We start from the raw sequence: 27,612 nt of genomic DNA, 5'->3' as shown, positions 1-27,612 counted from the left end.
ACACACACTTTTATACTAGGGTGTGAAGCTTCAGGTTGCTGTTGTAAATCTTCTAGGCATACCTGATCGAAACGTTGCAGTAGTTTTTTGTCTACCGGGAACTACATTTATTGAAACATTCTCTGTTTAAGAGAGTTGGATGTAGTTTGATGGAAATTTTGGTGTTATTTCCAGAGGACCGGACGACAGCAGAGAAACTCTATAGTTGGTCCGTGGAGCGAAAGCTTTTCCTAAGGCTTTTTAAGCGATGTTATTAAAGTGTGATGCAATATATGAGTAACTTACACACACATATCTGTTTACACGGTGGTATGCAATTAAGACTTTAAGTAGGTGAGATTCTGGTTTACCCGAGTGCCTTATATTTTCTCTCATAGGTTACCAAAGTTATTCAAACGAAAACACAGCATTACGTTGGCACCTGTCTCGCCAGTAATTGCAGGAATCTCTCAGTTGGATAGTGTAGACTGTTTCTTGGCTTATATGAAAAGATGGGGCGAAGGTAAAGAATATGCACATCCGGTGTTTAAGGTCAGGGTTTTTGTTACGCCGAAAACGAGTGGTTGCGTATTCTTTACCTTGCCTAACATGGGACGGTCACGAATTACTTACTTATAAATAATCCAGGTCACTACTTTATCCACACACACGTGTGTATGTGTATCGGAGGATTATCAAATGAGTTAATATTTACTAAAGCATGTTTTTGTAACGCAGAGAAAGTATCGAACTAATTCAATATAAAACTGTTTTATATCGATCCCAGAAAGATTTCAATTGAGAACAGTAAGATTCGAGCTACAACTATCTCCCGTCACGTGTATCCCTCGTTTCTGTTATATAAACATTGCAGCTTTTTTACTGTTTCATTTTTTTTTCTTGTTCATCTCACATAAATCCAATTATTTCAACGCAGCCCTCACCTTAACCTTCACTGTTACAAACGAAAGCAATAAAATTATTTTTATTTGTCGCCCCAATAAAATAGATTAAATTAATTCATTAGGGAGACGTACAAACGAGGAGAATAATACAGGTGTTATTGTACTATTTGTCTCTTGTTGTTTAACCCCAGGTCGGATCTGGTCGTGTGGACTCAATTTTAATTTGAGGTTCCCAAACATCGGACGGTGGGTCATTTGATACCGGGCCGCAATGAAAAGAATAAATTTCAAAAATTTTATTTCTATTTCATTGAAATTCGCAGTTTGCCGTGTGCTTTTGTCTAATATATATTTTATATATGTAATAGCTCTTACCTACACAATTGTGCCCCCCTAACGATCAGGGTGTGTCATATATGTGTAAGTATGTCTTATGTAATAATTAAATTATATATGTACTTTATTTGGTTTTCTTATGCGGCTCGTGGATAAATTCTTGCACGAAACCGGTCAAAAAATGTTGGTGACTGCTGACTTAAGGCATTTCACCCGTGACCACCCCGTGTAAGGAACCCAGATCCAGGATCACATTATCCATTTTTTAGTTAACAATAGGATATAATTTAAGGGCAATTGGATCCTTTTGGTTTGAACGGCAGTTTTTTCTAGCGGTGTCATATGAAATTGTCACCCATAATTATGACCCTAGTATTGATCTATTGCATTTCAATCTGTTTTAGGGTTAAGGGTGGGGGAAGGGTATCTTTTTTTCTTCACAAATGTAAATAAACCCAATCTGTTTCTTAAACGAGGGACATATTCATACGGCACAGAATGTTTTCACCTCAATAGACGTCATTGATTGGTTGAAATTGCAGAAATTGAAGAAAAAACAACAAATATCTTACAAACTATAGAATTTTCTCAATAAAGCCAAGAGAAAAAGATGTTTTATAAACAAATTCTACCAGTATAATACGAAATTTAAAAGTGTTTAGTTACATGGAAATTATTTAAAAAAAACTGCCGGTCAAACCGAAAAGATCCGGGAAATTTGTTAATCCCTGCAGGCAACGTAAAATGCTGGGAATTTACACCAGCTCCCTTACGCATGCGCGTACACACATTCCTACACACGCACACACACACACACACCATAGTTGCTCAGTCTTCTGCGAACGCTTCCTAACTCTAACCAATCTGACCAGCACCACCTTGTTTGGTCAGATACTTGTTGCTAATGAGAGAAGTCCACCTCTTAGGTTTTGGGAAGTCTTGTCAGAACACTTACGTTGCTTAGTTACTGTGGTGTGGTTTTCTTATTCTTCCTTCTAATTATTTTGGTGGCAGTGTATGATTTGTAAGAACTTTGGCGATCTTTCAGTTATGTTACTAGTATCGAAAGATCGCCAGAACTTTTCTTGTGAAAGTATTTCTACACTTTGTCCCTTAGTGCAGTCTGAAAACATTTGAATTTCTGAAACTTCTCGCCTGCTTGTATAGGATTTCAGGGTTCATGTTTTCTGAGGTGTGGACTCTTGTGTGTACAGTTCAAGTTTGAGTCGCTGGTTGATGTCCTGCTAATTTAAGATCATGTTTCTTCAACTTCCAAGTACCGTAGATGCCCGTGCCATCCATCTTCTCACATCTTTGCGCTTGTGGTGTGATATAGAGAGAAAGAGAAAAATATGTTATTTTCTTGTTTTCAAGCGATGCACAAAACATGATCAAATAAATTCCAGCTGTGACACCCCTTCTCGTTTTTTTTTGTTATCAGTCTTGTATATGCTGTCCAATGTTTTAAGAGGGTAGAATGTGATGGTTAACATGCAATTTGCCGCCTTTTAAAAGTGAAAGATAATTATCCTTAAAAAACGAAAATTGCGATAGAAACCGGAAGTAACAACATGATATGCAAAAATTTCATAAAAAGAGGATAAAGTACTTCCCCATCATGTCACCTTTTAGGTACTTGTGACCACTCTGCGATACAAGTACCCACCTTTTAATGATATTAAATATTTTAGAAATAGCAGTTGAGGTATACCGTTTCAACGTAACCCACTATGAGTTTCAAATTTTGCCTCAAGGGCAGCAACTTTGGAGGAGGGGATGAGTCAATTTCATCGTCACAGTGTTCAACTGTAGTAACGGGCGTGCTAACAATTCTGCCACCTTGCCGATTTCGGCTACGAAATGATGCATGACCAATTCAAAACAGTGTGAATAAATAAGCATTACTTTTGACAAAATAATGTGATTGCTAAAGGGTTAAGGCATGCAACTCAGAATGTGCAGAACTGGAATAAATGCTACTAGGCACGAGGTCAGACGAATCCAGGTAAAAAAGTTACAGGGGTTTTGTCCGGTGGTGGTGGGGGTGTCCGAGGGGGTTTTGTCCCAGCGGTGGGGTTGTCCGGATCCCATAAATTAATTGTGACTTTATTACTGTAACTTTATTACCGGTCACCGGTCAGAGATAATTGCAGTTCTGCCAGTCTGACTTCCTGGATTTGTAGTTTTTTTTTTTATTGACTCCCGAAAGGATGAAAGGCATGGGTGTCCTCAATGAGATTTCATCTCAGGGTACTGAATTTGAGAAGAAATACCCTGATTGAGCTGATCTTTGATCAAAAGTATTTCAGCTATGAACCTAAGATTATATTTTTCCACTGCATCTCTTTTTTTCTTCTCTTAATTCGTAGAGCGAAAGAAAAGAAGGTGAGGTTAAAATAGTATTTTTATAAATAGTATAGAATAGTAATTAGTATTTGTTAGTCACATGTTTTATGAATGGGTTGTTGCATTTGTAGTAGTATGACATCATGTGCAAAGCATTAGCTATGTACTTGTGTGTGTGTTGTTAATTTAGTGTTAACATATTTAATTCTGGCTAGGCTACTTAAATAGTGAGAAAAAAATGCCATCATTTTCTTTACTATAGTGGTACATATTGTTTGTAACCAGTGAAATTGTAATCTATACAAACAAGTTCAAGGAGTGGGGGCATTGGTGGTGAACTTTCTTGTGGTTGCATGACGTGCTAGAAATAGCAGCCAAGTCTCCTTAATTACACATCCTACTGTCTCAAGGAGGGAAAAGACATTTGTTCATTTAGTTTTTTTTTTTGATATTTTATCTTTCAATTAGAAAGAAAGCTAGCCCTGTGGGTTTCCAAAAATGGTAAAAGGGAGTGAAGGGAGATGTCTTTAAATTATAGACCTGACTTGAACAGAGGTAGATTCTACTTAAAGCACCTAATATGCTAGGGTGTGGTGTTAATCTGGATGACAGATTAAGTGGTCATGTGAACAGTGGCAGGATTTGAACTCTGAATGCAAAGAGTAGGACAAATACCATAAGGTAGTCAAGTCTGACATTCTTACAATTCTGCCAATCTATCAATTTAGATTGTTACTTTTTTTTTATAGATCCTGAAAGGATGAAAGGCAAAGTTGACATTGGCTAGATTTGAACTCAGAGCACTGAGAGCTGGAACAAATACCATAAGGTGTTGTTCTATATGACACTGACTACTCAGCCAGCTGACCTGAAAGATATGATTATGGCTCCAGCACCCATGATTACAGATTAGGTTTGGTCAATCAGTATTGACTTGTTGCTAAACAGCAGCAGCATCAACTTAGAAGGAACGAACTAATAATGGAATCACTTTGTGGTCAATTGCCTTGAAAGAAATAGCAGTCAGATAACTTCTATTCATATCATTCTCTACAGTTGTAAGAGAGAAAGAAACATTAGATGAAGTAATCTCAGACAGACCATGGTTACAGCTGGACTTTTTTGACTTGAACTATAATGACTCATTTAACCCATGCCAGTTTGGAAAACAGACATTAAATGATGATTTGAGCAAGTGTCTTCTGCTGTAGCCTTAGGCTGACCAAAGCCTTGTGAGTGGATTTGGTAGATGGAAATTGAAAGAAACCTGTCGTATATATGTGTGTGTGTGTGTGTTCCTCTACACTGCTTGGCAATCGGTGCTGATGTATTTATGTTCCTGTAACTTAACAATTTGGTAAAAGAGACTTCTAGAATAAGTGCCAGGCTTTTAAAAAATAATTACGGAGAGGTGGGGTTCAATACATTCAACTAAAACTTAAGGTGGTGCTCCAGCATGACTGCAGTCAAATGACTGAAACTTTTAAAGAATGTTTCTGATAGAAAAATGCATTAGTGTTGCACACACATGTGCATGCGCATGTGTGAGTATACCTGCTGGTTTCCAGTAGTTTCTGTTTCCCAGATTCCGTCATAAAGCATTGGTCGAAAGAAGACATTTAACCAAGGTACCCAGCTATGGGACTGAACACAAACATCATTGTGAAGTGAACTTTTTTAATTATGCAGCAAATGCATAATTGCTGAGCTCATGAGATCAAGTATTGGGTGCTAGGTTTGAAAAAGATCTCTTTTTGTACACTATCTAATGCTGAAAATACACACACATATATCATATCATCATCATTTAATGTCTATTGTTCATGCTGGCATGGGGTGGATAGTTTGACCGGGGTTTGCAAACTGGAAGGCTGCATCAGACTCCAGTCTGATTTGGCATGGTTTCTGTGGCTGGATGCCCTTCCTAATGCCAACCACTCTGGGAGTGTAATGGGTGTTTTTATGTGTTACTGGCACAGGTACTATTAGCGCAATGCTGGTGTCTGCCACGATGCAATTTTACTTAGCTTGATAGGTCTTCTTCTCAAGCACAACATAATGTCAAGGTCTTGGTCATTTGTCATTGTTTCCATGAGGCCTAACACTCGAAAAAAGCTTTTCACATGACACTGGTACCGGCCACTTGGCCGCTATGAGGCCCAACACTTGAAAGGTGTTTTTTATGTGTCAGTTACATGGTAATGCATCATCCACAGCTATGATTTCTCTTGGCTTGACAGGTCTTCTCAAGCACTGCATATCGCCAAAGGTCTTGGTGACGTGTCATTTCCTCTATGAGGCTCAAAGTTTGAAGATCATGCTTCACCACCTTATTTCATGCCTTCCTGGGTCTACCTGTGCCACAGGTTTTCTCCCCAGTTACAGATCAACACTTCTTTACACAGCTGTCCGTCCATGTGCATCACATGACCATACCAGTGCAGTTGTCTCTCAAAATGCTTACACTCTGTCATACATGTACTCTGACATTGCACATCCAGCGAAGCATACTGGCTTCATATACTGGTTATATATATATTGGGTCATCCCAGTCCATGGTCCGATTTATGCAAAACTTGTTTTATTCCGTTTGTATTCACATTCCAAGGGTATCTTACTTTCAGAGTATTTTCCCATTATGAGCTGGTTTGGCTGTATCAAATTACAGACAAGCATGCACACAAGCAAGTACTCACGGAGTCATCACTCTTGAACACCACATCTGAAGCTTCTTATGTCCAACTTTTCTCTCAGTATGCTTACATTCTGTCATGTATGCACACTGACATTACACATCCAGCAGACTATACTAGCTTCGTTTCTTGCAAGCTTATGCATGTCCTCAGCAGTCAGAAAATGGAGAAAACCTCAGATTCGCAAACACCTCAATTGGACCACATTTATAGCTTACTTTTGAATACAAAGCTTGACATAACAAATAGGTGACATAACATATCTTATGGCCATTTCCGGTCCGTTGCCAAAATGCTGTCTCTAAATAAATTGGACGGCACTTCATCAGAGTAAAAAAACAAGAGCATAGAATATAAACAAAGGGGAGAAGAAAAAGGAAAGAAAACATGGCCTAGACCAGTAGTTCCCAACCTTTTCAACCCAGGGACCTTATTTTACTTGAAAAAATATCTAGGGACCACTTCTAGTTTTACTTTATGCTGTTCTATTTTCGCACTAAGATACTTAATGAAAAGCAAAATAGTCTAGTTACACTTTAAAATTTATTTTAGCAAACCAACGATAAATTTAAAATTCATTTTAGTAAACAAAGATAAATACAACATATCAAAATCATTTTTCATAAAGTCATTCATTTTTAATCCATTCAGCTAGTGACTGGCTTGATATTGATGTTTCTGATACAAGTTATCATAATCAATTTTAATGAACTCATTTAGTCTTAGTCTGATAGTTCCTCTGCTGTTGACATCTAATTTATTTCTTTTTCTACTTAAAATATCTATAACAGCTGAAAATGTAAATTCTACCATCCATGTGGTAGGGAAAGAAGTGATGCTTGTTTCTACATGTTGAAAAATATTTGGGCGTGTTTCCTTTATCGATATGTAGCCAAAGACACCTTCTTTTGCAACTCTTCTCAGTCTCATATTCTCTTTCAAATCTAACTTTTCAGCCAACTCAAATTTTCATCTCCTGGCTCATAATTTTCTAGGTCTAGAAACCAGAGTGGACAATCTATTTTTAATAAATCATTGTATCTTCTCTCAAAGTCTACATGAAGACCTTCAAGATGAGTAATGCATGCAGTAATGCATTCTGATGTAGGAACAGTAGTGTTAAAATTTTGAAACGATGTCAAATTTTTTTTTCCAAACGTTTTTTTCTAAAATTTTAATTTCCCCAGGTGACAGGTGACCAAATCTGATCTTCTACCTTGCAGCTCTAAGTTAAGCAGATTTACTGTTTTAAAAATATCACTCAAGTAGAATATTTTTTATTTAAACTCAGAAAGTCTTTCCAAAATTTTCTTAGCTGTATCAGCTTGCTTCTTGGAGTTGTAGTGGGTCATCTGACTCTTGAACATGAGAAAGTTGATTAATGGGTCCCACAAATTCACTAGTCTTTCAAGGCTCGGGCCTTTTGACAACCATCTTGCTTCTGTGTGAAGCAATAATTGCATAAAAAATGTATTATTCACTGAGTTTGAGTTGACAAAGTTAATTGCATGTAAGGCAGTGTTGAGTGTTTCTTCCATGTGTCCTCCAATATTCTTAGCAACCAAATGCTGTCTGTGGATAATTCAATGTATATAAAAAATTTGAGGAGCAACTGATTTCATTCTAGAAACAAAACCTTTCACTTTTCCAGTCATGGCTGCAGCTCCATCTGATGCAATGTTGATCAAATTAGTCAATGGAATATTTTTATCATTAAAATACTGCATTACTTCATTGAATATATCTTCTCCATTAGTAGTTTCAGACAAACTTTTAATGAATAACATTTCTTCCCTTATATCATCTTCAAGGAGGAATCTGACATAGACCAGAAGGATAGTTTGGTTATGAATTGTGCTATCATTAACCTGGATAGAAAAATTTGTCTTTTGGAGAATTTCCACAATCTTCTTCTCAACAAAATTAGACATTTCATTCCGTCTTCTTGTAATTGTAAATTGTACTATTTGAAAGTGAAATTGTACTCAGAATAGATGCAGCATCTTTTCCCAGAACCTCACTTGCACAAGCTATTATAGCAGGCTTGACAAGTTTCTCCCCATAAATCTGAGGTGCTGCAACCGTGGCAATAATTTCAGAGACCAAATAACTTGGTTTGAGTGTCTTTGCTTTTTTCAGTATTTATCTTCTTTACAAAGTCGGGTAGTTTGATTGGCTGCATTTTCTTTTTATTCTCAAAATATTCCCTTCCTTTCAAGACACATAAGTTTTGTGTCTACAGATACAAAACCAAACATAATAAAATCTTCTTTGTAGTTCTTCAGTTTTGCCTTTTTAGCAGTTGGTTGAGACATTATTACAACTGATCTTTAAAAAAAATAAAAGTAATAAATACTTTATTTTTATACATTAAAAGTATCGAATTTATTATTAAACAATATTGTGTAGTGATCTATTAAAAATATCAAATTTATTAAGAAACTGTTGTGATTGTAAAATTTAAATTATGTAATTCTTGATTGTAATATATTATTGATTATATATTATACATTGATTGTATCCCGCCCTCCCACCCATCCACCAGAACCGGAAGTTTCTGTTTTCTATCTTTCTTGACCCCCCCCCCGCACCCCTATGTAGGGTTTATTGTGATCATATAGCGCAAAAACTTTGAAATTTATGCAGGTTGTAGTCTAGAGTCTCAGTATGATATCTGGCAAATGCAAGCTTTCTTTTCAGGTACAGAGCACTGCGGCCCCTCATCCCAGGGTCTCAGAGGCCCACACCTCCCACACTCTCAGGGTGGGCACCCTCAACGTTGGCACATTGAAAGGTAGGTCTGGCGAGATAGTCGAGATGCTTGAACGGAGACGTGTTGATGTATGTTGTATGCAAGAAATAAGGTGGAGAGGAGGATCTGCTAGGGTCCTCACAGGCAAGGAACACAGGTACAAGATTTTCTGGGCAGGGAACACTGACGGGGTTGGTGGCGTGGGTATACTTATCGCTGAGAAATGGATAGATAGAGTAATTGAGGTAATCAGAGTAAGTGACAGAATACTTAAGATTAGAATAGTGCTTCATAATAGATTAGCAACCATTATATCGGCCTATGCCCCTCAGCCAGGGCTACCCGATGGACAGAAAGACAGTTTCTATGACACCCTACTGCAGACCACCTCATCGCCGAACGACAGGGACCTTCTCTTTGTGGCTGGTGATTTCAATGGGCATGTTGGACGACATGCTGGGGGCTTCCATGGCGTACATGGAGGCTACGGTTATGGTTCCCGCAACGAGGAGGGAACCAGGCTGCTGGAGTTCTGCGATGCGAATAGTCTTATGGTCTGCAACACTAACTTCAGGAAACCAACAAGCCCCTGGTCACCTACCGATCGGGCCGGCATACTAGCCAAATCGACTACATCCTTGCCAGAAAAAGGGAAAGATGGCTGCTTAAAAATGCCAAAACCTTCCCAGGCGAAGAATGCACCCCACAACATAGACTGGTAGTTAGTGACTTTAGGATCAGGACTAAGAGGGCGACTAGAAGACGACCAACATGGAGAAGAAGGGTCTGGAAGCTTAAAGCCCCTGCGAATGGACAGAGATTTAGAGATATGTTACTTGAAGCCTTTGACGAAGTGGAAGGGGGTATAGCTACACATGGGGTAGAAGACAACTGGACGTTTCTGAGGGACAACCTGCTGAAAGCCGCTGACCAGATCTGTGGCTGGTGCAAAGTCCCCTTAAGACCCAAAATAACATGGTGGTGGAACAATATTGTTGACAGGGCTATTAGACAAAAGAAACAGGCTTGGAAGGCCTGGAAGAACGGTGGTAGCAGGGAAGGGTATCAGACTGCCAGAAGGGAAGCTAGGAGACAGGTCTATCTAGCCAGAGGGGAAGCAGATAAGAGAAAATTTGCCAATGTCCTGCGCCGTGAGGATGAAAGACTTGAGGTATTTCGTGTTGCAAGACAGTGTGTGAGAGAGAATCGTGATGTGGTAGGAGAGAAATGTGTTCGCATGGAGGATGGTTCACTTGCGCTAAATGAGGATGCAAAGAGAGAAGCTTGGAGACGCCACTATGAAAGGTTACTGAATGAGGAAAATGAATGGGATAAAGAGAGTCTGCCGAATGTTGACCCTACAGAGGGACCAGCTATCCGAGTTGATAGTTCCGTGGTAGCTAAGGCAATTAGAAGCATGAAGACAGGGAAAGCCCCAGGCCCATCAGGAATTACTGCAGAGATGCTCAAAATATCTGGCAGTGTCGGCTATAACCTAGTCACCCGTATAGTCAACCAGGTGATACACGAAGGAGTCATACCCAATGACTGGTGCAGCAGCATAATAGTCAACTGCTACAAAGGTAAAGGTGATACCCTAGATACAAATAATTACAGAGGTATCAAGCTGTTGGATCAAGTAATGAAGGTTACGGAGAGGGTCATAGCCCAACTAATTAGAGAGAGAGTTAGTTTAGATGAGATGCAGTTTGGGTTCGTGCCAGGGAAAAGTACCACTGATGCTATATTCCTGGTAAGGCAGCTGCAGGAGAAATACCTAGCCAAAGATAAGCCCCTGTACCTGGCTTTCGTTGACATGGAGAAAGCTTTTGATAGGGTCCCCCGATCCCTTATCTGGTGGTCAATGAGGAAACTAGGGATAGATGAATGGCTGGTGAGGACTGTGCAAGCCATGTACAGAGATGCCGTAAGTAAGGTTAGGGTTGGCAACATGTACACAGAAGAATTCAAAGTAGAGGTTGGGGTCCACCAGGGTTCAGTACTCAGCCCCCTCCTATTTATCATAGTACTCCAAGGCAATTACGGAGGAATTCAAGACAGGCTGTCCCTGGGAGCTCCTCTACGCTGACGACCTTGCTCTTATTGCTGAGTCACTATCAGAACTGGAGGAGAAGTTCCAGGTGTGGAAGGAGGGTTTAGAATCAAGGGGCCTTAGAGTCAACCTAGCTAAAACCAAAGTACTAATAAGTAGAAAGGTAGACAATCCACAATATCTTCAGAAGATGGCCCTGCTCGATCTGTAGAAAAGGTGTAGGTAGAAACTCTATAAGATGTACCCAGTGTAAGCTATGGACACATAAGAGGTGCAGCAATGTCAAAGGTAGGCTAACTGGGAAGATAGTTTTTGTATGTGGCAGATGCTCGGGAGCATTAACCTCCGAAAATCTGCAGAAAACAACTTCCGTCACTTTCCAGGGGGAAAAACTAGAAGTAGTTGATAGCTTCCGTTATCTAGGTGACCAAGTCAGTAGTGGGGGTGGGTGCGCTGAACGTGTAACTGCTAGAATAAGAATAGCCTGGGCAAAGTTTAGGGAGCTCTTACCTCTGCTGGTGACTAAAGGCCTCTCGCTCAGAGTAAAAGGCAGACTGTATGATGTGTGTGTACGAACAGTCATGCTACATGGCAGCGAAACATGGGCCGTGACTGTTGAGGACATGCGTAAGCTCGTGAGGAATGAAGCCAGTATGCTCCGATGGATGTGTAATGTCAGTGTACATACTCGACAGAGCGTTCGCACCTTGAGAGAAATGTTGTACCTAAGAAGCATCAGTTGTGGTGTGCAAGAGAGACGATTGCGCTGGTATGGTCATGTGGCGAGAATGGATGAAGATAGGTGTGTGAGAAAGTGCCAATCCCTAGCAGTTGAGGGAACCCGTGGAAGAGGTAGACCCAGGAAAACCTGGGACGAGGTGGTGAAGCACGACCTTCGAACTTTAGGCCTCACTGAGGAAATGACCAAGACCGAGACCTTTGGAAATATTCTGTACGTGAGAAGACCAGGCAGGACAAGTGAGCCCAGCCCACTTATGAATGCCTTTCCTCCCTTGGACACAAAGACCGGTTGAGGCAAGCGAAGTCGATATAGAACCTCATCCGACGACAGACACCATGCCAACCCCCCATGCTTGCGAAGACATGTTGGGGCAAGCGAAATCGAAACCGAATTGAACCAGCCAGGATCCCTGGCCTGGTGGTACGTAAAAAGCACTATCCGACTCGTGGCCGTGGCACGTAAAAAATACTCCAATGCGACCGTACGACAGGCACCCATGCCAACCCCCTTTGCTTGTGAAGACATTTGGGGCAAGCGAAATCGAAATCGAATTGAACCAGCCAGGATCCCTGGTCTGGTGGTACGTAAAAAGCACTATCCATCCGACTTGTGGCCGTGGCACGTAAAATACTCCAATGCGACCGTACGACAGGCACCCATGCCAACCCCCTTTGCTTGTGAAGACATGTTGGGGCAAGCGAAATCGAAATCGAATTGAACCAGCCAGGATCCCTGGTCTGGTGGTACGTAAAAAGCACTATCCGACTCGTGGCCGTGGCACGTAAAATACTCCAATGCGACCGTACGACAGGCACCCTTGCCAACCCCCTTTGCTTGTGAAGACATGTTGGGGCAAGCGAAATCGAAATCGAATTGAACCAGCCAGGATCCCTGGTCTGGTGGTACGTAAAAAGCACTATCCGACTCGTGGCCGATGCCAGCACCGCCTCGACTGGCTTCCGTGCCGGTGGCACATAAAATACACCAATCTGACCGTGGCCGTTGCCAGCCCCGCCTGGCACCTGTGCAGGTGGCACGTAAAAAGCACCCACTACACTCACGGAGTGGTTGGCGTTAGGAAGGGCATCCAGCTGTAGAAACATTGCCAAATTAGACTGGAGCCTGGTGCAGCCTTCTGGCTTCCCAGAACCCCGGTCGAACCGTCCAACCCATGCTAGCATGGAGAACGGACGTTAAACGATGATGATGATGATGATTGATTCTTTTGGAATAATTATTGAATTTTGTTTTCTTATTATTATTCTGTCTTCATATAAATTATTAACTAATATTGTGTAGATCTGAAATGGCTTCAATTTTTTTATGGCTATGAATTCTCTGAGGACCACTAGAAATTCTCTGTGGACCACCGGTGGGCCCCAGAGACCTCGTTTGGAATCACTGGCCTAGATAAAAAGTCTAAAAACCTAATATGTTAAAAGCATATAATTTACCATCTCGGGGCTCTGAGGTCCGTAAGTAAAAGAATGAGCTAGTAATGGTCTAGGGAATACTACACTCTATTAACGGGTAGATGCAATTTAAAGGTGGGGGGAGGATGTTTAAAAAAAAAGTTATCAAGAAGGAAAATGCTAACATGATTATCAAAAGGTGGTACCTATGCTAACGAAGTAAACTTAAGTAAATGGTAAACAATTACCGTAGGGCCTTAAGAAAATTTACTCACAGAAATTACTACTGAGAATCTTACCCATGGTTCATACATGCACACACACACATACACAGATCTATATATATATATATATATATATGTATAAATTATTATTTATATGTGTGTGTGTGTGTGTGTATATATATATATATATATATATGTATATTTATTTATGTATACACACACATTCTAACTTATATAATTTTGAATGCCTTTTCCCTTTCATTGATTCCTTTTTCAGGTCACCCTGACGGTATAAGCATCCTAATATCCGTACTTCTTTTGTACGGATATTAGGATGCCCACACACATTATTTTTTAAACTGATCTGAATCAAAATGAAAAAAAGACAAAAAAATCTTTTGTGCCTATATGCTCTCAGCTTACTATTTTATGTTGGCGTAGTCCAGGATGATTTCAGCACAAATGACATCACCCCATACCAAGGAAACCCAGCTGTCACATGATCACTCACATCACACCATAATCACCTCATACTGTAACAATGACAGAATAATAGTAAATTTTTTTATGTGCTTATTCAACTGGCTAGAATTAAAATATCCTTTAAACCACACCCACCCTTCTTAAGAGGGTGAAGAATGTATAGAGCAGTTAGTCCTAGATACTTTTCTATAAAAGAGTTGTAACAGTGGCTTGACATCTGTGGCAAAATAACAAAAGTAAAATCAGATCATACTGTAACTGTACTTATGTGTACCTATAAAATCCTGTTTAAGCAAGAAGTAGTGTTTAATCAGTCAATATGCTTTTTGTGGGCTTTCATTTGTGAATCTTTGCTGAACATTTCATTCAATTTAACCTCATTGTAACTAATTTGAAAAATAGTTACTACTTGTCATTAACCACTCCTTAACTGTTCATTGGTATATTAAGAAAATGCTCCAGTCCATGAAATTATTCGTCCTAGCCCAATAAGTGCAAATGTTCAAAATTTGCTGACTTATCAAACCTACATGAACACAAAAATGATTGTTGTAAAAAAAGCAATTGAAAATAGTGTGGAGTTAATTGAAAAATGTCTTCTTCAGCCAAGCATGATAAGATTACTTTGTACCCTGAGCAGTAATTATAAGTGCTAGAGTGGAGAGTGGTGTTAATGTTTAAGTGGCTATCATTTTTATCTTTAGAGTCCTTAGCTGGAGGTGTAAAGTCTGAATTGTTGATTTAATTGGCCCTCTATATTTTTCCATGAAATGCCATATTTACTTGTATATATAAGTCGTACCCCTTGTTTGGTGTTAAATTTTGGTACAGAATTTTATTTCCTTTCATAGTTTTAGCTTTGCCCTGTGTATAAGTCACAATTCAGATCATGTATAAGATATTATAATAAGAGATGCGAACATGGTAACACTGCAAAGTTGGCAAGTACACAAGAGAGTATGTATGCCAGGGGTTACTAGCCTGGAGTGCCCATATCCCCTGGGTATTCAAGTTGGCATTTTAGAGACATGACAAAGAGAGATAGTGCCTGCATTATTGAAATTGCTTGAGTAAAATATTTTAATTCTATAAAGCACATCAAGAACTTTGATTCATTTAGAAAAAAAATAGCTATTAGAAAGTTGACTTTTTCATCTTCGGATGTGATGTTGTGTGTGTGTGGAGTGAGGAGTATACAAAAATTAATTAAACATTTTCTATGGGTACAGAGTATAGAATAGATTGGGAACCACTGCTCTATGCACCCATTTGATTTGCTAGAAATAACAGCTAACACTCCACAAATCTCACTCTACTGCTTTAAAAAACAAAAGATAATGTATAATATGGTCCTAGATACTTTAACCCTTTAGCATTGAGATTATTCTGTCAAATGTAATGCTTAATCATTTACAATGTTTTGAATTAATCGTGAATTATAGCTTTGAAATTTCAGTGGTGTGATTTTTTATTTTTAGAATGACATTGTAGGGTAGGTGTAAGAGGTCAGATCTGGCTAGTTTGAGCACAAAACAAGTAAAATATTTGGGCTGGATATGACTGGTTTAATCATCATCATCATCACCATTTAGCATCCATATTCTTATGCTAGCATGGGTTGGATGGTTTGACAGGATCCCACAGATCAAAGGACTACATTTAACTCCAATGTTGGTTTTAGTTTAATTTTTATGACTAGATGCCCTTATATAAGAAAAATCAGAAAATAGTATGGAGCCTCCTACAGGAATACTTTCGTTCATAGGTCTGTTCATAAGCAATTTCAACAGTTGCACAGTTGATAGTTTAACTTGTAGTATGTTAATATGCCCCTTAAAAAAACAAAAAATGTTACTTGCTTTTCTTATTTGCTGTTGCTGGAATCACATAAAAATGTGTATCTTGGGACGGTCATCACACCAATAATAAACACACACTAGTTCAGTTTCACTTCTTTATTATTATTATTCAGTTGGCTTTTTATTTAGCCAACTGACTAGGTGATTGCTTGCTTAACCCATTAGCATTTAAATTGGCCATGTCTGACCCAATATTCTATTTGTTTTATGTTTGAACCAGCCAGTTCTGACCTCTCACACATACCCTAGTCATTCTAAAAATATACAATTCAAAACAATGTAATTAAATAAGTATTACATTTGGCAGAATCATTATCAATCATCATCATCATTTAACGTCTGCTTTCCATGCTAGCATGGGTTGGATGATTTGACTGCGGTCTGGCAAACCAGATGGCTGCTCCAGACTCCAATCTGATCTGGCAGAGTTTCTATAGCTGAATGCCCTTCCCAATGCCAACCACTCCGAGAATGTAGTGGGTGCTTTTATGTGCCACTGGCATGAAGGCCAGTGAGGCGGTACTGGCAGCGGTCACGCTCAAATGGTACTTTTATGTGCCACCTGCACAGGAGCCAGTCCAGCGGCACTGGCAAGGACCTTGCTCGATTATTTTTTTCACCTGAATACTAAAGAGTTAACAACTCTGTTAAGCAACCTTTTAATTGTTTGTGAAAGCCTTGTTGCTACCTCATCAATGATGCCCTCTCCCACTCACCATCAGGTCTGCTTCAGACTGAGTTATTAAGGAAGAAACTGATTAAGCAAGCAACTGCCTAATATTAAAGAAGTGAAACTGAACCTGTACATGTGTTTATTATTGGTATAATGACCCTCCCTAGGTACAACAAAATTTTCCTCAAAACACCAAGAATCTTCCAAACCAAAAAACAAGAATGGAATGGCTGTGTGGTAAGAAGTTTGCTTTCTAACCACATGGTTCGGGATTCAGTCCCACTGCGTGGCACCTTGGGCAAGTATCTTCTACTATAGCCTTGGACCAACCAAAGCCCTAGGAGTGGGTTTGGTAGATGGAAACTGAAAGAAGCCTGTCGTATGTGTGTGTGTGTGTGTTTTTGTGTCTATGTTTGTCCCTCCTCCCCACTGCTTTGAGTTGGTGTCTTTATGTCCCTGTAACTTAGCTGTTCAGTAAAGGAAGCCAATAGAATAAGTATCGGGCTTTTAAAAAATAAGTACAGGGGTCGATACATTTGACTAAAAATTCTTCAAGGTGGTGTCCCAGCATTGTGTAGTTCAATGACTCAAACAAGTAAAATATAAAGGATACAAGCATTTGATTATGCCAGAAATTAATTTCCAGTGAAGGTGGTGAGCTGGTAGAAATGTTAGCACACCGGGCGAAATACTTAGTGGTATTTTGTCTGTCTTTACGTTCTGAGTTCAAATTCCGCCGAGGTCGATTTTGCCTTTCATCCTTTCGGGGTCGATTAAATAAGTACCAGTTATGCACTGGGGTCGATATAATCGACTTAATCTGTTTGTCTGTCCTTGTTTGTCCCCTCTATGTTTAGCCCCTTGTGTGCAATAAAGAAATAAGAAATTAAATTCCAGTGGCGTAATTAGCTTTTAAGTGAATTCTCAATTTCAATTTGCTTAGCATTTATAATGGATGTGAATGAATAAACCCTTCCAACATAACAAAATGAAAAAAAAGAAGAAAAAAAAGAAAATCAATAAAAATATAAAGCATAGACATTTTGATTTCAGTTGACATCTTTTATGGTTGCTAAGAAATAACTTTTGCTCTTAGAATATATTGATTCTCATTATTTTTCCTGACTAAAGGACGTTCTTAAATCTGAAAGCTTCTCTTAAGTTGTCTCACTATCAGTGATTATTTTCTTATATTATAAGGATTACTGCAGAGATTGTAGTTTGTAATTGTATTAAGTAAATGTACATGTTATTTATATATAGGCGTGGGAATTGCTGTGTGGTTGTCAACCATATGGTTCTGGGTTCAATTGAACTGCATGGCATGTTGGACAAGTGCCTTCTACTATTGCCTCAGATTGACCAAAGTCTTGTGAGCGAATTTAATAGGTGGAAACTGAAAGAAGCCCATTGTTTATGTAATGTATATATATATATATTTTCTTTTACATGTTTCAGTCATTTCACTGCAGCCATGCTGGAGCACCACCTTAAAGGCTTTTAGTTGCAGAAATTGACCCCAAGACTTTTTTCAAGCTTAGTGCTTATGCTTTCGGTATCTTTTGCTGAACTGCTAAGTTACAGGGACATAAACACACCAACATCAGTTGTCAAATGATGATGGGGGAGGATAAACAAAGACACGAAGACATATAAATATATATATATATATACGACTGGCTTCTTTCATTTTCCATCTACCAAATCCACTCAGGGCTTTGGTCGACCTGAGGTTATAGTAAAAGACACCCAAGGTGCCATGCAGTGGGACTGAACCTTAAACCATGTGGTTGGAAAGCAAGCTTCTTACCACACAGCCATACCTGCACTTGTGTGAATGTGTTTGTGTATCACAGTCTTGTCATTGTGTGGTTGTTGTTTTGTGGACAATAAGATGACAATGACGATGATGATGATGATTTGTCCATAGAATAGTTGTTAAATTTGTAACAGACATGGTTGCATGGTTAAGGAGTTTGTTTCACAACCACATGGTTTTGAGTTCAGTCTTGGTGCATGACACCTTGGAGCAAACGTCTTCTTAAAGGTCCCAGGTTAAGCACTGCCTTGTGAGTGGAATTGGCTGATGGAAACTGTATGACACTCTGGGCAAGTGTCTTCTACTCAATTCTCTGGCTGACCAAAGCCTAGTCAGTAAATTTGGCAGAGGGACACTGAATGAAACCCATTGCATAGGTACAGAGTTCGATTCACTGTAGAGGCTCGCCAGCCACTTTTTGCTGTCTACTGAGGGTATTTACCCAATGTTCTAAGCTGTCTTCACAGCTATCCTGCATTCAAGAATTCCTTTATTTTCTGTAGAATACCGACTGACTCACTCAGCACTCCTAAGTTTGTTTACAATATATATACACACACACATACACACACACGTATATATCATCATCATCATTGTCGTTTAACATCCGCTTTCCATGTTGGCATGAGTTGGACAGTTTGAGTGAGGGCTGGCAAGCTAGAAGGCTGCACTACACTCCAATCTGATCTGGCAAAGTTTCTACAGCTGGATGCCCTTCCTAACGCCAACCACTCTGAGAGTTAGATGGTACTAGCATTGACCACGTTCGAATGGTGCTTTTTACGTGCCACTGGTATGGGTGCCAATCAGGTGGTACTAGCACTGGCCATGACAATGACTTCACTTGACTCAACAGGTCTTTGCAAGTGCAGTTTATTGCCCAATGATTGAAGGGTACTCTTAAATGTGCTGGTTATGCTGTTTACATTATGACCATTTATATGGCTGTGTAAGAAGTTTGCTTCCCAACTACACTGTTCTGAGTTCAGTCCCACTGCATGACACCTTGGACAAGTGTCTTCTACTATAGTCTCTGGCTGACCAAAGCTTTGTGAGTGGATTTAGTAAACAGAACTTTAGTAAACAGGATTTAGCAAACAGAAACTGAAAGAAGCCCGTCATATGTGTGTGTCTTTGTACTTGTGTTGCCCCACCCCCACCACTTGACAAGTGGTGTTGCTGTGTTTACATTCCTATAACTTAGCATTTTGCAAAAGAGATCGATCAGTAGAATTAACCCTTTAGTGTTCACATTATTCTACCCAAATTAATGCTTTTTATTCACATTGTTTTGAACTAATCATGCATTATCTTGTAGCTATGAGATTTTGATGAGGTAGCTGTTAATTTTTAAAATGATATTGTAGGGTTGGTGTGAGAGACCAAATCTGGCCAGTTTGAACATAAAACAGGCAGAATACTTTTGGCCGGATATGGCCGGTTTAAATGCTAAAGGGTTAATATCAAGTTTTTTCTTAAAAAAAGTGCTAAAAATTCTTCAAGGTTGTGCGCCAGCATGGTCTAAATACAAACTGAAACAAGTAGAAGATATAAAAATTTTTACTAATGGAATCAAAAATGTTTTTCTTGAAATACAGGTTAGGATGGGCTTCCTGCTGTAAAATACTGGCTTAACCCTTTAGTATTTAAACTGGCCATATCCGGCCAAAATAGTTAATCTGTTTTATGTTCAAACTGACCAGATCCAGGCTCTCACACCTACCCTACAATGTTATTCTACATTAAGTAATTACACCATCAAGATCTTGAAGATATGAGATAATGCATGATTAATTCAAATCAATGGGAATCAATAAGCATTATGTTTGATAGAATAATCTGAACACTAAAGGGTTAAATAATTTCTCATTCAACCCATAATAGTATGATAAAACAGATGTTGAAAATTAGGAGACTTACTATTCAATACTTTTTTTTCGTCTGTGGTTTTAAATTTAATTGAGTTTTCGTAATCTAAAGAAATTTGACATCCAAGATCTAGCTATCCTCTTGTGGTTTATGATTCAGGATGCCCCGTATCCTTATAGTTTGCTTAACATAGTTTTTTTTTTTCCCCTTTCAGAAATGATTTAATGTTTCTAAATATAATTTTGTCTAGACATTTTAAAGTATATTTGTTAGTTATTAGTAAAATTGGTTAAGGGCTATTTGGCTATTCCTTCTACTTTCCAGTGTTTTCTGAAAAAAAAAAAAAAATTCCAAAAGCACAGGCAGGTGTGGTTAAAGAGCTTGCTTTGCAACCATGTGGTTTCAGGTTCAATCCTACCTTGGGCTAGTGTTTTCTACTATTCTACTATATCCCTAAGCTAACCAGTGCGTTGTGAGTGAATTTGGTAGGCAGAAACTGTGTGGAAACCTAAAGTGTATATATGTGTGTTGGCCAGTGCCAATGACACATAAAAGGCACCTGTGCTTGTGACATGTAAAAATCATCCATGCCAGTGACACATAAAAGGGCACTGTGTTGGTGACTTGTAATAAAACCTGTGCCAGTGACACGAAAAGACAGCTAGTATACTCTGTAGAGCGGTTGGCATTAGGAAGGACATCCAGCCATAGAAACCAAATCAAAACAAACGTTTTTATAGGTGTAGGTGTGGCTGTGTGGTAAGTAGCCTGCTTACGAACCAAATGGTCCCGGGTTCAGTCCCACTGCGTGGCACCTTGGGCAAGTGTCTTCTACTATAGCCTTGGGTTGCCCAAAGCCTTGTGAGTGGATTTGGTAGACGGAAACTGAAAGAAGCCTGTTGTATATATGTATATATATATGTGTATGTGTGTGTATATGTTTGTGTGTCTGTGTTTGTCCCCCCAACATCACTTGACAACCGATGCTGGTGTGTTTACATCCCCATAACTTAGTGGTTCGGCAAAAGAGATCGATAGAATAAGTACTACGCTTGAAAAGAATAAGTCATGGGGTCAATTTGCCTGATTAAATGCAGTGCTCCAGCATGGCCACAGTCAAATGACTGAAATAAGTAAAAGAGTAAAATAGTCTGGAGCCTGGTGCTGCTCTCCAGCTTACAACTCCAAGTCTAACTGTCTAACTTAGGCCAGCATGGAAAATAGATGTTAAATGATGATGATGATCTGTGTGTTTGTGTTTGTCCCACACTGCTGCTTGACTACTGGTGTTGGTTTGTTTATGTCTCCATAATTTAGCGGCCTGGCAAAAGAGACCAATAGAACAAGTATCAAATTTAATAAATAGGTACTGGGGTTATTTTGACTAAACCCTTCAGCATGGCTGCAGTCCAATGACTGAAGCAAGTAAAAGATAAAGGATAAGTGAGTCACTTCTGCTTTTGAAGATTAAAAAAGAAAAAAAGAAAAAAAAACCATTGAGATTTTTTTCTCACTTAATGAATAATTTTTCTTTTTTTATCTCAGTACTTGAATCGTGATTATTTTCTACTTCATTTTTCATTTTTGTATCTGGTGACATGTAACGGACTAAGAGAAAAGTTATTGAACAGATTACAAATAGCAATGAAAAAGCTTCGACAACAAAAAAACAAAACAAACAAGAATAAAACAAATGGCTTACTCTTTTACTCTTTTCAGTCATTTGACTGCGGCCATGCTGGAGCACCGCCTTTAGTCGAGCAAATCGACCCCAGGACTTATTCTTTGAAAGCCTAGTACTTATTCTATCGGTCTCTTTTGCCGAACCACTTAGCCACAGGGACCTGAACGCACCAGCATCGGTTATCAAGTGATATTGGGGGAACAAACACAGACACACAAACATATACACACACATACATATATATATATATACATATATACGACGGGATTCTTTCAGTTTCCATCTACCAAATCCACTCACAAGGCTTTGGTCGACCCAAAGCTATAGTAGAAGACACTTGCCCAAGGTGCCAAGCTGTGGGACTGAACCCAGAACCATTGGTTGGTGAGCAAGCTACTTACCACACAGCCACTCCTACGCCTACAAAGTTAAACAAACAATCAAATAGTTAGTTGGATATTTAACCAATTGACTAATAATAAAGGAGTAGAATTGAACCAGTGTGTGTTATTAACATTAGCATAATGACTCACCTTAGATACAACAGGATTATTTTTCTAAGTTGCAGTAGATTTGTTAAATTTTCAAGAAACAGTTTTTGTGTGGATTTCATTTTATTTTCTTCTGTTTTACTGGTTTCAGTCATAGAACTGTGGCCTTATTGGAGCCTTCCTCAAGGGTTTTAATCACTCTGCTATTTTCCACACATACAGGTGTTCAGGTGCAAGTGCCACTTCAAGAAAAAAAAGCACTTGTGCTGGTGCTACATAAACACACCTGTGCCAGTGGCACATAAAAAGCACCTAGCACACTCTGTTAAGTGGCCGGCATTAGGAAGGGCATCCTGCCATAGAAACCATGGGACAATAGATAGTTTGAATCTGGACAGCTCCCTGCTAGCTAGCTCCATGTCATCCGTCCAACCCTTTAACATGGAAAGCAGACATTAAACGATGATGATTGATCCTAGTACTGTTTTGATATCAATTAGCCAACATAGACGTAGGCACGTAGTGTGGTCAAGAAGTTAACTGCATGGTTTCAAGTTGTCCCACTGCACAGCACCTTAAGCAAGTTTCTTTTACTGTAGCCCCAGTCCAACCAATGCTTTGCGAATGAATTTAATGGATGGGAGCTGCGTAGAAGTCTGTTGCGTGTGTTTGTGTGTGTGCCTGTCTACATGTTTGTGTTTGTCCTGCCACACTGCTTGACAACCCTTCTTGGTTTGTTTATGTCCAGGTAACATGATAGGATAAGTGCCAGACTTAAAAAAAACATAAGAATGGGGTCGATTTGTTCAACTATACCCTTCAAGGTAATGTTCCAGCATGGCTGCTATCCAAAGATTGAAATAAGGTAAAAGTTAACTTTAACAACAGCAACAACAACTTTTACATGAGCATAAACACACATACGCACACACGCAAACATGCATACATGCACACAAACATGCACACACATGGCACTTACTCACACACACACAAACATGCTCACACTCACACACACAGACACACACACACACGCACACGCACAAATGCACCCCCCACCACCACCATGAGGATTTTGGTAGTTTTCACCTCACAAATTCCAAAAGTCACTCATAAAGTATTGGTCAACCAAGGGCATACTGTAAAATGAATTTGCTCAAAAGTGCCGTACAGGAGTGATTGAACTCACGACCACGTGATTGCAAAGTGAACGTCTTAACCACATAGCCATGCCTGCTCCAGCATTAGTGTTTCTAGGATTCAGTTTTAATATTAGTTATTTTCATTTTTAAAAATGATTATGATGTTTTTTGTTTCAGTATGTAGAAGTCAGTGGAGTGGTGGTAGTAGTAGTAGTGATGGTGGGTTAAAAAAGAAAAAAAGATAAGAATTATTTCCGCTGTTGAAAACTGAAGTTTAAAGGTTATTTTTAGTTTACCCATTTTTTTTTTCCTCTCATTCTATAGTTCATAATAATAATAATAATCATAATAATAATAATGATAAGAAAAATAACAAAACCTGTCATGTTTACATTAGCTAAATTTTTACTGTGATTATTTTATAATAAAGATAATAATGATGATGATGATGCTGATAATTATTATCATTAATGTTACTTTTGCTGTTTCCAGCTGTGTTGCCGGCTCGCTCGTACTACATCTGTGACAATCTTGATCTATGTCATTTATTGTTCCTTCTTTTTAGGCATACGATGTCAGGTGTTAACCTGGATCATCGAGGGAAACGTTCTACATACCCTAAAGATTTCACAGTTGCCACACCGGAAGAATTTGTGAAGAAGTTTGGTGGCAATAAAGTTATCAACACAGTAAGTAAGGTGTTTTATAAAACAACTTTGTGTGTCTTTATTTTGTAGATTACTAAGTTTTATGTTTTTGCTGAAATATTTACGATATTAGCTTTTTTATTGTAGAAATCATATATCCACTCAAAACTTTGTTACCCTTAACTGTGGAAAGCAGTTTTATACATCAATGGTCTTTTGTTGTGGAATGTTATGTTTGAAACTATTTTGTGTTGAGATAAGGTAAAGGGTAAAGACCCCTTTTGGTCATGAATGACCATGGAATTGTACCTAGAAAATTTCCCTCCAAGGCATAAGTCTGGGTAAGATTTTTTATGGAAGACCAGCAGCTGCCTATTCATACCAGTCTCCCCTCTCCATGCCATCAATGTTATCCAAGGGATGTTGCTACTCATTTCTACAGCTGAGTGAACTGGTGCAATGTGAAATAAAGTGTTTCGCTCAAGAACACAACACAAAGCCTAGTTCGAGAATTGAACTCACTACCTCATGATTGTGAGCCTGATGCTCTAACCACTGAGCCATGCACCTTCACTTTGTTGAGATGTGTCACGTTTATTGAGGCAATGTGACTTGCAGAAAATATCAATTCTACTTCTTGGTAGATATTTAACGTCATTACTGGAATGACCATGAAATTTAATTTCACAATTAAAGGGTTAACAATGGAAATTTTCAGAGTTGTACTGTTTTTTGCATATGGTTTTTTTCCAATCTGAGACCATATGTTGGAAGTGAAACAATTACATTTTAGTCAAATTGAGAACATACAAAATTTTTACATTTACATTTTGTTACTCCACTTCTGGAACTGAGATAGTTATCATGTTGCTGAAGAGCAATGAAAATTCTTAATACTTCATAATAAACTGTACGGATTAAAAATAAATTAAAAGCGAGTATAACAGTTTCTGTGTGTTCTTGAAAGACCGATATTTCTACAATGTAATTATGGAAATTTGGAGATGTACTTGTCAAACAAATGATTTGATCTGAGACTGTATGTTGAAACTAAAACAATTGCAGCATGAAAGATATATTTTTTAGTCATTCAAAATGCATGAAGACTGTTAACTTCACTTAAACATTTATTATTAGGTGTCAAAATTTTTGAAGCCCCAACTTCAACCTAGTTGCTGATACAATTCCATTTCGCTAAAATCATAATTCAGATACTGAGTTGTATTTTCGTTTTCTCTTTGAGTAAGGAATGTCATTATTAAGCTCTTGGATTTACGAGCAACTTTACAATGATTGACAAATTACTCCTTAACCCTTTTGTTATAGTTCTGTTGAAATCCACAATCTTTGTTTCAATTAATTCTGAAAATGATAAAAAAAAATGTATCAAAATAACTTCAGCATTATTAAGCTAGTATTTGGAACATAAATTAGCATAATATTATGATGAAAAGTTTGAAGATCATTTTAAAACAGGGAGTTTGTCTCATAGAACCAGTTGTGGTTTCAGGTGGGTTTGTATCAGATAACCTTTTTGAAAATAAGTTCCATTTTTGCATGTCACAGCTGAATGTTAACCCTTTCGTTACTGTATTTATTTTGCGATGCTCTGTGTTTCTTTCAATTACTTTAAATAAAACAAAGAATTTAGTAAAATAACTTAGTTATCATTCAGCTAGTGTTAGGAACATAAATTGTGACTAAAGTTTGGTGGAAGGTTTTAATTTAAAACATATGAAAACAAGATATTTGTACTCAGAACCAGAGCCGGTTTCAGCCGGGTTGGTAACGAAAGGATTCAGGAAGTTGAATTCTGCTCCAACATGTATCCAAATTTGTTCTAATTAGTTAATTTATGTAAGCCTGTGAGGAAATTGTTATCCACTTTCAGCTTAAGCCCATCACTTCAAATCTGCACTGACTTCAGGAGCAAAGTTTGTGGAAATGTTTTCCATTGCAGTTGTGCCAATCTTGTCTCTTTCAGCAGTGAAAGAACACAATCACTGCATACATCACATTAACATTATCACATCCTCAGCCCTTAACCCTTTTGTTACTGTATTTATTTTGAGGTAGCCAGTACCGCATCGACTGGCCTCCGTGCTGTGGGCACGTAACAAGCACCATCCGATCGTGGCCGTTTGCCAGCCTCATCTGGCACCTGTGTCGGTGGCACATAAAAACACCATCCGAGCGTGGCCGTCTGCCAGCCTCGTCTGGCACCTGTGTCGATGGCACATAAAAAACACCATCCGCGCGTGGCCGTTTGCCAGCCTCGTCTGGCACCTGTGTCGGTGGCACATAAAATCACCCACTACACTCTCGGAGTGGTTGGCGTTAGGAAGGGCATCCAGCTGTAGAAACACTGCCAGATCTGACTGGACTGGTGCAGCTTTCGGGCTCCCCAGACCCCAGTTGAACCGTCCAACCCATGCTAGCATGGAAAGCGGACGTTAAATGATGATGATGATGATGATGATGCTCTGTGTTTCTCTCAATTATTTTAGATATAACAAAGAATTTAGTAAAATAATTTAGTTATCATTAAGCTAGTGTTAGGAACATTAATTGTGACTAAGGTTTGGTGGAAGATTTAATACAAAACTTATGAAAACAAGGTATTTGTACTACAGAGCCAGAGCTGATTTCAGCCGGGTTGGTAATGAAAGGGTTAAATGTGAGCAACCATACCTAGAGGTTTTGCAATTGCTTCAGTGCTGGCTCTCACTATCACTGAAGATCACATTCTTGTGAATGAACACCCTCAACATAACAAAGACTGTATCTTGGGAGCTTGTCTTTCTTTTTAGAGCAAGAAAATACATCAGCACTAATTGATATTTTCCCAACAATTACTAATCCTCTACAAATCTCAGGTGAGACTACAATGCAAACTGTTCACACACCTGAGACAATGCAGCTGCTTCATAGAAACTTCCTTGACTGCATCCAAAGAAAAGCTACTTGGGCCAGTCAGCTGATCAGCATCAAGATTAAAAGACTCCAACTCCTGGTTCACAGCTGTACCATATTTTCTCTCAGTCTTTTCTGTTGATACTACAGTGGCCTTTGCATCTCAGAGCTTGCTGGTCTTGTGCCAGCTTCACTCAGGCACTTCTGATTCACATGTCTTGCTTCTTCCTCCCATCACTCACCAAGGCTCAGTACTAACTCCGAGTAACCCCAGTCCTTTCTTCTCAGAATATTGACCTGCTGGTATTCCCTTTCTTCATGTGTATTTTCTTGATTCATAGACTTGCAACAAATGAAGATGAACGTGAATGCCATTAATCACATGGATCTCAGAGATCCTGTGAAAGTCAGAAGCATACTCACTTCCACCATATCTAATTAAAAAAAAAAAGATCAGATAAAGTAATTCAAGATTACTTAATTAAAATATAAAATATAACCAATAATTTGATATTTAAATTATTAACCCTAGGCTCATTTCTGTTTACAAACTTGTAATTAAGTTGCTGTTTTTGTTTTCCCACTGATGAAAT

General features: G+C 38.8%; 1 protein-coding gene across 3 annotated transcripts in view; it reads left to right on the top strand.

Annotated features, from left to right (window-relative positions):
- LOC115223205 (acetyl-CoA carboxylase-like) overlaps nt 1-27,612 on the top strand; it is a 143,477-nt gene that overhangs the window by 25,357 nt on the left and 90,508 nt on the right. For all 3 annotated transcript variants that reach the window (XM_029793673.2, XM_029793682.2, XM_029793691.2), the window contains one exon: nt 24,025-24,148. In XM_029793673.2, coding sequence (XP_029649533.1) covers nt 24,025-24,148 — 124 coding nt within the window. The remainder of the gene's footprint in view (nt 1-24,024; nt 24,149-27,612) is intronic.

Source organism: Octopus sinensis, linkage group LG2 (genome assembly GCF_006345805.1).
Source record: "Octopus sinensis linkage group LG2, ASM634580v1, whole genome shotgun sequence".
NCBI lineage: Eukaryota > Metazoa > Mollusca > Cephalopoda > Octopoda > Octopodidae > Octopus > Octopus sinensis.
The sequence above is the reverse complement of the archived record's forward strand: the minus strand, read 5'-3'. Positions and strand labels throughout refer to the sequence as shown.